The sequence below is a fragment of the Pocillopora damicornis genome, chromosome 6 (assembly GCF_964200805.1).
Source record: "Pocillopora damicornis chromosome 6, jaPocDami1.2, whole genome shotgun sequence".
NCBI lineage: Eukaryota > Metazoa > Cnidaria > Anthozoa > Scleractinia > Pocilloporidae > Pocillopora > Pocillopora damicornis.
In genome coordinates this window covers 8,183,587-8,194,321 of record NC_142675.1, presented here as the reverse complement: position 1 = coordinate 8,194,321, position 10,735 = coordinate 8,183,587, and the positions used below count along the sequence as shown (strand labels likewise).

At 38.6% G+C, this 10,735-nt stretch overlaps 1 protein-coding gene across 1 annotated transcript; it reads right to left on the bottom strand.

The window, feature by feature from the left end:
• Positions 1–1,187: 1,187 nt before the first annotated feature.
• Positions 1,188–8,016, bottom strand: LOC149043761 (uncharacterized). Its single transcript, XM_089209937.1, has 5 exons — positions 7,357–8,016; positions 6,857–6,964; positions 5,829–5,951; positions 5,248–5,358; positions 1,188–4,177 (listed from the first exon to the last, which is right to left on the bottom strand). The coding sequence occupies exons 1-5, from the start codon at positions 7,991–7,993 to the stop codon at positions 1,188–1,190; spliced, it is 3,969 nt and encodes a 1,322-aa protein (XP_089066063.1). The 5' UTR covers positions 7,994–8,016.
• Positions 8,017–10,735: the final 2,719 nt, after the last annotated feature.

Here is a 10,735-nt window from a genome sequence, read left to right as displayed (position 1 = left end):
AAGATGATCGCGGAAACGCGCTTGCGTGACGCTCGGTAAGTTGTAAGATGTCATGTTATCACGTATCAGACGAAAAAATAGTACAAATTCTCAGTCTGCATTTGGTACCCGGTCTGCGGTCCGTAGTCTGCATTTTGCACGGAGTACGAAGCCATCCAAGCGCTTGACACTTAAAATTTCAATGACACGGCTGGACACGGTCCTCAAATAACTCCATATTTCTCTTTGAAATATACTAATTTTTCATTGGAAAATATTCTACCTTCATTTACAATCCTCAAGCGCTTCTAAAAAGTGAAAAAATGCCTCCGTTTCGCTGACCTTGTACACAGAGTGCGAAGAGATCCAAGCGTGACACTAGGAAAATTTTCACCAGTCACTACCGGACACGGTCTTCAAATAACTAAACGTCTGGCAGTCTGATATTTTTCCATATTTCTCTTTGAAAAATACCAGTTTCTATTGGAAGTATTTTGTTTTCATTTAGAATCCTCAAGCGCTTCTAGAAAGTGAAAAAATTTGAATATTGTCCTTTTCGCCGACTCTTCATAGAGTACGAAGAGATCCAAGCGTGATACTTAAAAAAAATTTTCTTCGGATTCTTCCAGACAAAATTCAAAACACTGTAAGGAAACTGTGAAATGAGAAACGGCGAATGTATTTACCGTAAAACTGTTGACTATATGTTCAGGGTGGCTCTTGAGAAAGACGATTTTAGAAGGTTTTTAGTGATCTGGAAATTCCGTGTTACAGGAAATTGGGTCGTGGCGCGCGTTGCATCAAGGTTGAAAATAGGCCTTTAACTTGTAACTGTAGGATAAAAAGAGGCTCAGAAAACAACTGTGAAATAAACAAATTCTCCCAGAGTACCATTCCTTTGTATTATAATAGATTTAGTATGCATCATTGCAAGAAGATTTCTTTTCCAGATTGCAGGAAAATGCGTTTCTAAGAGACTTACATTTTAAACATTTCCCGGGGGAGCATCCCCCCGGGCCCCCCTAGAAGTTCGTGCCTTCCGCCCTCAATTTTTAAGGCTACCGGCCTACTTTAAAGGCAGTGCCCTTCTACTTCAAAGTTGTTTAAACCCTGCTTCAATTGCCTCAGCAAGACATGTAGCACCCGCAGCACTAATACCATTCCAAGACAAATCCAAATTGGTTAGCGTCTTGTTCACTTTGATGGCCTCAGCAATACATGTAGCACCCCGCATCACTAATACCATTACCTGACAAATCCAAATTGGTTAGCGTCTTGTTCATTTTCATTGCCTCAGCAATACATGTGGCACCCGCAGCACTAATACCATTCCAAGACAAATCCAAATTGATTAACGTCTTGTTCACTTTGATTGCCTCAGCAATAAATGTAGCACCCGCAGCTCTAATATCATTACCTGACAAATCCAAATTGGCTAGCGTCTTGTTCACTTTGATTGCCTCAGCAATACATGTAGCACCCGCAGCACTAATATCATCGTTAGACAAATCCAAATTGGTTAGCGTCTTGTTCACTTTGATGGCCTCAGCAATACATGTAGCACCCGCAGCTCGAATACCATTGTTTCGCAAAGACAAATTGGTTAGCGTCTTGTTTACTTTGATTACCTCAGCAATACATGTAGCACCCGCAGCACTAATACCATTCCAAGACAAATCCAAATTGGTTAACGTCTTGTTCACTTTGATTGCCTCAGCGATACATGTAGCACCCACAGCTCTAATATCATTACCTGACAAATCCAAATTGGCTAGCGTCTTGTTCACTTTCATTGCCTCAGCAATACTTGTAGCACCCACATCACTAATACCATTGTTTCGCAAAGAAAAATTGGTTAGCGTCTTGTTCACTTTGATTGCCTCAGCAATACATGTAGCACCCGCGGCACTAATATCATCGTTAGACAAATCCAAATTGGTTAGCGTCTTGTTGACTTTGATGGCCTCAGCAATGCATGTAGCACCCGCAGCTCTAATACCATTGTTTCGCAAAGACAAATTGGTTAGCGTCTTGTTGACTTTGATTGCCTCAGCAATACATGTAGCACCCGCAGCACTAATACCATTCCAAGACAAATCCAAATTGGTTAGCGTCTTGTTCACTTTGATTGCATCAGTAATACATGTAGCACCCGCAGCTCTAATACCAATACCTGACAAATCCAAATTGGTTAGCGTCTTGTTGACTTTGATGGCCTCAGCAATACATGTACCACCCGCAGCTCTAATACCATTGTTTCGCAAAGACAAATTGGTTAGCGTCTTGTTGACTTTGATTGCCTCAGCAATACATGTAGCACCCGCAGCTCTAATACCATTCCAAGACAAATCCAAATTGGTTAACGTCTTGTTCACTTTGATTGCCTCAGCGATACATGTAGCACCCGCAGCTCTAATATCATTACCTGACAAATCCAAATTGGCTAGCGTCTTGTTCACTTTAATTGCCTCAGCAATACATGTAGCACCCGCAGCTCTAATACCATCGTTAGACAAATCTAAATTGGTTAGCGTCTTGTTCACTTTGATGGCCTCAGCAATACATGTAGCACCCGCAGCTCTAATACCATTACCTGACAAATCCAAATTGGTTAGCGTCTTGTTCACTTTGATTGCCTCAGCAATACTTGTAGCACCCGCATCACTTATACCATTGTTTCGCAAAGACAAATTGGTTAGCGTCTTGTTGACTTTGATCGCCTCAGCAATACATGTAGCACCCGCAGCACTAATAGCATTAAAAGACAAATCCAAATTGGTCAGATTCAAACCAGTTCCAAAAGACTTCGATAAATGCGAGTGAAAATCACTTTTTTCTCTTTTGCATTCGTTGATGGCCTCCATTACAATTTTTGCAACACGGCCTTCATTTTTGTTGACTTCATTTGTTAAACTCCTTACAAGAGCCACAACCTGTTCATCGCATTTCATGGCCAAAATTCCACACGAAAACAAAAGTATTTGTTTAAGTTCAACGAAATACCTTGGATCGGAAACTAGTTCTTCAGGTTTCATTTCATTGCTTTGAATCTGAGAACAAATGAAGAATGCTGCAAAGAATTCTTGAAAACTTTTATGTAAGAAGGCATAATGCAGTATTTGTCTCAGTTTGCTACCACCAGGCTGCACTGACAGAAATCCAAATTCAGTCAGGTCTTTTGCATGGTTTCTCAATTCACTTTCATCAAAATCCAGCTTATCGTCAAGTAAACCATTCAACGCTACCTTTCCAAGGTGATTCAATTGCGGTTTGTAATGGTTTGTCAGGTCTTCGATCTTTTCTAATAGTCCCTTCTTTTTTCTATATCTTCTCAAAACACATTCAACCATATCCAAGTACAGTTGAGCTCTGCTTTCGGGGAGTTTGCCCTCGAACTCTTCGCATAAAAGGCAAAGAAGTGCTGTGTTTAGAGGATTGGCCGCTATTTCTCTCAGGTTTTTATCTCGCGACATCCGTTGCGAGAGCTTGGTGGCTAAATCCGTCCTTTCTTTAAAGTACTTGGTGACAAATCCTATCACATGCTTTTCAGTGAATCCTTCGATCTGAAGCAGCGCATCACAACATTTTCTCACCTCTTTTCCAGCTTCGTGTCTTGTTGTTGCAACTATGTGGCATCTGGGGAGTACTCTTCCTTCAATTAATTCGGAAAACATTGACAATTTACTGGACGGTAACTCATCCAATCCATCCAATATCAATAAAATGCTTGACTGATTTTCACAAATAAACTGAAAGAATTGTTGTTTGACTTCTTCATCGATGTTTCGGGGCAGAAGCTGATCATCAATAGCTTCCCAAACGTCAGAATAGATATCTCGACATTTCAGTAACAATACCACTGTAAATGAGCCGCAGCCCTGAGGTTCTTGCTGTTTTGTGGCCCAGTCGTAGGCGTACTTTTTACAATAGGTAGTTTTTCCCATACCAGGTTCTCCTTCAATCAACACTGTTCTCGGCGCTGAACACTCTTCATACGGGTCTAGTATTGACGACATCTCAACAAATACGTCAGTGATTTGTCCTCTCGTTTTCTTTCTTCTGACCACTTTGAGCCTTGTAAAAATATAACCGAGAAAAAACTGAAACTCTTCACACCATGGAAATGGTGAGAGCCATCCCTCGCGAGTCCTGTACAGCTGGCGAATTCCATTTATAAGCTCAGTTGGATCAAAAATACCTAGCAGTAGCAAAATAAGTAAGAAATCTAATGAATGCAGCGTTGAAAATTGCGGTACCTCTCTGATATTCAGCACTGATTTAAGTATGCGAACGAGTACCATACTGTTGCCAAAGAAATTACTTGGACGATGCAAAAAGGTTTTAGCGTATGATTCATGCCTACTGATTAAAAGCCATTTAGATTGTGAATTCAGTTGAACCAATTCTATTTGTTCGGCTTTAGCGGTGTCTAACAGTGACACTCTGTCGTAAAATAAATTACTCGGGAGATAGATATTCATATCATTGGAGCCGTAGTCTGAGCAAGGCCTTTTCGGGATATAGCAAGACTACGAACTAATAAATGAAAACCAAACAACACCTTTCTGCCTTCTTTGTCACGCGGTTTCATCTAAAAATGCTGCAGAAAATTGGAGGCTCGCCTGTGATGAAGTGGGAGGTTTTGCCAACAGTCTTTCCCCAGGAAATGTAAAACAACTATATACATCTTATTCTAACCTATTTTACCCAAGACGATCCTCATTCAACTATTTTCCCATGTAGAATTGAATACTCCACAATATGAGCGAAGGGAGGGTTTGGTTATTTTATTCAGAAATATGCAGATTATATTTAATGCTACTAGGTATTCGGCACTGAATTTAAAAAGTGTACGAGTACGACACCAAAGGCAAAGAACTTAATTGGACAATGAAAAAAGGTATCAATGTATGACTCATGTTAATTTAATGACCAAAGGCCATGTAGCTTATAAATGCCGTCGAACCTACTCTGTTAATTTCTAACATGGAGCCGAACTTAAGGCCAATATTTTCGTTAAAACTGTACTTCATTTTTATATCGTTCCCCATTCTAATAAAAATAGAATGTTTCCGGGCTAATTACGGATGAAAGTTTAAATAATTGAAGGGAATGAAAGCACACCACAGAGACTATTCCAGAGATTGTTTAAATTGAAAAACTGAATCTCTCTAAGATAGGATGATCTCTCTCTTACCTACAGAACACGTTTACTACAGCTAAATTTGCAGTTAAGCAGGATAACTTTTATTGTATAATTCAACTGACCTTCATTCTTGCTTTCTCCCACAGGGGCTGACAAAGTACACAGCTTTTCCCTCACTTCTTTCAGTTCATTGTCCATCTTTGCCATTTCGCTTCTCACTTTCTCAAGAGACCCTTTCGTGGAATAACATTTGAACTTTTAGTCCGATTGAGAGTCACTTTATTCATTAAAAGTTAACTAAATCGATCCTTTTCCCTTCCTCTGTGTATTTTTTTATTCTACACAACATTCTAAAAAACCTTATGGCCTCTCATTTCTCATTATGTCCGTAACAAAAGTAAAACTAGTATAAGACAATAACCTTCTCGGCTAAACATGTATGAGTGTTGCCAGAAAACTATCCAACACCGAGAGGTAGCCTCACATCCGTGCCATCCCATTCATCCCACACATTACCAAGTATCTTCATTTGTAGCCGGAGCAGGTTGGAAGCCAGGGTGTGCTCTTACAACAATACATTATCTTAAAAAAATGTTAAATTGGCCGACTTCACGCGAATAATGTGATCATGCTCAAAAGATGTTTTAACAAATCCCTGTTGGTAGGTCAATTTATCTGTGAGTAGCTCTTTTTAGTAACCAACCTTCATCTGCGCTTTTTTCCACTGTGGTCGTCTGGCTACTAAGCGTCTCTAAAACCTCCTTCATTTTAATCTCTATCTTCTCAGTTGTGTCTCTGAGGTCGTGTCTCATCTTTTCTAGCGAATCTGGAAATGTAAGAAAGCGCAATTTCATAAGCACATTTACACCACAGATTCACGTTTACGTGTAGACAAAACAATGAAACGTATATCAATATCTAGTCGATTAAGAATAGATCAAACTCAATAGGACGCTTAGAAATTACAAAAATGCACTCCAGCAATTATACGCGAGCACCCACGAACAGAAAAAATACTGCCGATGAAAACAAAGTGTGAACATTTGGGTTAATTCTTCATTTTTCACACATAACGCTAGAATAACGTTTCAAGTATGTGACTAGTTCCGTCCTCAATGAAAACATCCTGAGTAACCCGACACGGCGGTGATTCAAAGCTGGAGAAATCTAGAGACCTGCCTACGATGAAGTGGGAGCTTTTGCCGACAGTCTTTTCCTCAGGAAATGTAAAATAACCACATACATCTCTTTCTAACCTATTTTACTCAAGACGATCCCCATTTAACTATTTTCCCATGTAGAATTGAATACTCTAATACGCCAGGGGGAAGGATTTGCAATTGGTTATTTCATTCCGAAATAAGCGGGTCACATCTAACGCTACTAGGAAGTTAGGTTCATTATAAGAAAGGTTATACTAAAATAAGACGATAAACTATCCCGACTTCGATGATACATATGTATGAGGGCTGCTAAAACACCATCAAATCCGAGAGGTAGCCAGGGAAGAAAATCTCAGATTCCGTGGCATCCCATACATTACATAGAACCTTCGTGTAAAGCCAGTGCCAGTATTGACCAAGGTGTGCTCTTAGACTAGTAAAGTATGCTGTGTTGGCCGACATCCAGCGCTTACCGTCGTAATGCATATGAGCTGCGCTATGTACCCAAGAAAACAGTGTCGGTCTTAATAATTTTTTTTGCTGTGAGTAGCTCTCTCTACCAGCTAACCTTGTACGCTTTTTTCAGCTGAGGCCATCAGACTACCCAGCTTGTCTTTCACCTCTTTGACTTCGATCTCTATCTTGTCAATTGTGTCTCTCGTGTTATCCAGCGAATCTGAAATTTTCAAAAGGTATGCGCATTTTCATAAGCAAATTTATATCGCAGCTTCACGTTAGGTGCAGATAAAACAATGATATGTATATCAATATCTAGTCGATTCCGAATAGATCAAACGCAATAAGACGCTTAGAAATCAACAAATGCACTCTAGCTGTTGTACACGAGTACCACGAACAGACAAAAATACTGCAAATGAAAACATAGTGTCAACATTTGGGTTAATTCTTCATTTTACATACAACGCATATATACCTTTCAAATATGAGACTAGTTCCGACAATGATGAAAACATCATGAGCTGACCTACACTACCGTGTTAATTGGAAATATATACTTTTGTAGCCTTCTGATTCATCCACATTGGCAGTGGATAATATCTTACTTACTTTCAATTTCTTCAAGCTTCTCTTTGATGCTGTCGTCGTCTTTCTTCCATTGTTTCATCAGTTCACGATAGTGCTCCTCGATATCTGGATCCATGCAGTCGTGCTCAAGGTTGTCGATTTCAGCTCTAAAATGAGCTCCTCCGAGTCTCACCAAAGCTTCTCTTACTTCCTGCCAGTAAGCACTGAAACTGCTGTCATCCACAGAGGCTTCAGAAGCATGGCCGTATACAGTGTTCCTGTAATACTTCACTCTGGCGATGTCATCTGCGATGCTTATGTTTGTAGCTAGGGGAAGACGATCCCATCCATTGGCAGGAGGGCCCAAACCACAGATATTTCTAAGAAGCACCGTTAGAAGTGTGATATCGAAGGCTGCAGAAGACACGGGTGCGTGAGTAGGGTACAACTTTCCCCATTGCGTGGGATTCAGCACTTTCTTCCTTCCTTTGTACAGTGATTGCAATGTGGCGTAATGCACTGAGGTACTTCCCAAAACTGTATGTAGAGTCGCTGGTGGATGTATTGTGTCAAAAGTGGACCTAAGCACCTGAGATCCAACATCCATCAGGAGGCGGCATAGCCTTGCATAGTTGGTAGTCTCTTTCGTAGACGCAAATGGCGAAATAGCCGTAGCCATAATACTAACTTTTCCAGGATGACCTATCAAACAGAGAATTGACATTAAGTAATGTTAATCAAACCCATTCAAAAAAAAAACTCCCGATAGCCAATTGAGACCGAGAATGGTTTCAAATCGTGATGTCATTTTCTAAATCCTTTTGAGCAAGGAACACCAACGAAAGAACCTAATAAGAGATTTAATCTGAGATTTTTCATTTCAACCCAGTTTCTAGATTAAGAACGAGTTTTGTTTTTCAGTTTACAAAGTAACAACCAGAGACATAAACAGCAGAAATGAAACGCGATTTGAAAGGTTAAGGGGAAATAAGTTTTTTTTTTCTCTCTAGGGCCTTAAACCCGGTCAGTTCTGGCTGGTTGGCGTTTGATTCTTAATCATCATCATCATCATCATTTTATTTGATAATGCAGGTTACAAATTGGCAGCTAGGAAGGCTGATGTGGACCTACACATCACTAAAATAATTATATGATATATACTATACTGCTAAAATGAAAAACTAATCTAAAAAGAGAAACTTAATCTTAAAATTTAGGATTTATTATATCTAACAAAATACCCCATTTCGCCTAAGAAGTATCTAATAATAAAAGTAATTACAGTTGTACCGGCGTTAATACAAGAGCCGCACCCGTTTTTACTACTTCATGCAGCATCACAAAGATCTGACCATTGCCGGCGTAACCATTATACCTGAACCTTAAAACCTCCATAGCTCCAAAACGATGCACAAGCAGACACAAATATATAAACTACGGTTAAACATCAGAGCAAGACTGCATAACCTCCATTTACCACCCTGTAACGATCACTGCTACAACCTGGTCACTTGAAACATAATTGCAATAGCATCATCTATCACCATCCCAACAAGGACAAAAACTACACAATCACAAGCAAACTACATAATCATAAGCAAACTACACTGTGTAAAGAAAATTTTCGTCAATATGGGAATCATGCAGTTACACTGCACTGAACTGTATGAATTGACAACTTTCTCGGTAATATTATCAGTGCAATGGCCTCTGAAAGTTGTAGTATTGCTTGTTTTAAGCTACATTTCTGAAACATTGCAAGCTATACTTTAATTTGTTATCTTCAGATATTATAAAAGAAGGTACTGACTCTAAATATGATATGTCTTTCAGTAAACTTAATTCACACATGGACTTAAACTTTTTGAAAATTTATACTCCTCATGTCAGCTTGGTGTTGCTACTGCTAATGTACAGTTGTTGCCATGGTTATGGTTATTAGTGTTTCGTGAAAAACACTGAAAACTTGGATGTGATAAATTTGAACAAAATTGGTATGCATGTAGCATTTATTTCTCCCAAAAGAATTACCGTAATTAAAGACATGCAGTCATAATGTCCATAATATAATGTCTATAATGTGATGTCTGTAATATAATGTCCATAACATAAAATGGGCTTTATTTTTTCTTGTGCTTTTCGAGGATTTTGGTAATTTACAACACTCAAGTTTAGGCCCCTAGAATTTGTAAAAAAGGAGCCAAGCAGACAAAAAAAACTGGTTTTCAATTTCAGAGAAAACAAAAAAAGAGGACTGTTTTTGTTATAGACATTATGTAATGTCCATCACAAAATAATGTTACTTGCTCTCATTTACAAAGAACATCCATTTTGGAAAAAATCCTATCTGCAAGTTCTTCTTTGTGTTGAGTTCTGTTAGTTTTGTTCCTCTGCTGAGACTTAAGGAATACATATGTCTTACTGAAATCACTTTAAACCTTTCAGTGTGCCAGCTATTTTCATACACTTTTCATTGGACAAAAATAAACAGCCTCTCTTGGCCATTTCCTGCAAAGTCAACTTTCAGATTACTATTTTTTAAACAATTTAGGGTCTCCTCATTCCAAAAATCCATGATTGGGCTAGATATGAAATATTTTAAATTTCACTATTTACAGTGTAGGCAGTTGTAAAATAGAATAGGTCATGATGGTTTTGGTTATTTTTATCATCTTGTAAAAATTGCTCTTGCCATCCGATGAAATATACTTTTACACAAATTTTTTCACCGTCAATGGCTCTATATGTAATGGTAATTTATGAATATCTTGAACATGTTGGATTGTTTACATGATCTTCGTTATTCATCCCGCTTGGGTTAGATTTTGTGCTTTGACGTCCATCTTACAAAAACTATCAAAAGTTAAACCTCTCCACACAAAGAAAAAAATTATTTAAAATCACCATGGCAGCTGCTAATTGCCAAAGGGTACCTTAAAGGACTTAAGTTAGGTCTAACTTGGCAAAACCTTAATGATAGACACTTTGCATGAATGTACTAATTTCCCAAGACATGCAAGCATGGGGTGATAATTGCTAATCCATATGTACTTTGCCAAGGATGGAACCAGATCTCTGCACAAGATCTTCCATATTCCTGTTTTAGGAGGGCAGCTTAAACTTTGATTTTATATGAATTAATAAGTTTTAATCAATGACCCAAAATTGAGTCTCTCAAATGTTAATATTCATAAGTCAACGTACAGTTGAAGCACTTCACAAACCTAGCTACATGTAATCAGTAATTAAACCAGCAGTATATCAGATGGACCACCAGAATTTCAGCAATATTTTCTAAGAGTATTTCCACATGTTTGTAGCCAAACATTAAATCATGCACAACCATCGATCACAACTTAATTAAATAGGTCATTAATATAATGTATAGTTCTTGACATAACATTACCAGTATTACATTAAT

Coding starts and splice junctions, on each gene's coding strand:
- LOC149043761 (XM_089209937.1), bottom strand. CDS start 7,993: ATGGCTACGGCTATTTCGCCATTTGCGTCTACGAAAGAGACTACCAAC. Junction 6,965..7,356: donor GAAGCTTGAAGAAATTGAAA/GTAAGTAAGATA, acceptor TGAAAATTTCAG/ATTCGCTGGATAACACGAGA. Junction 5,952..6,856: donor AGCTGAAAAAAGCGTACAAG/GTTAGCTGGTAG, acceptor TTACATTTCCAG/ATTCGCTAGAAAAGATGAGA.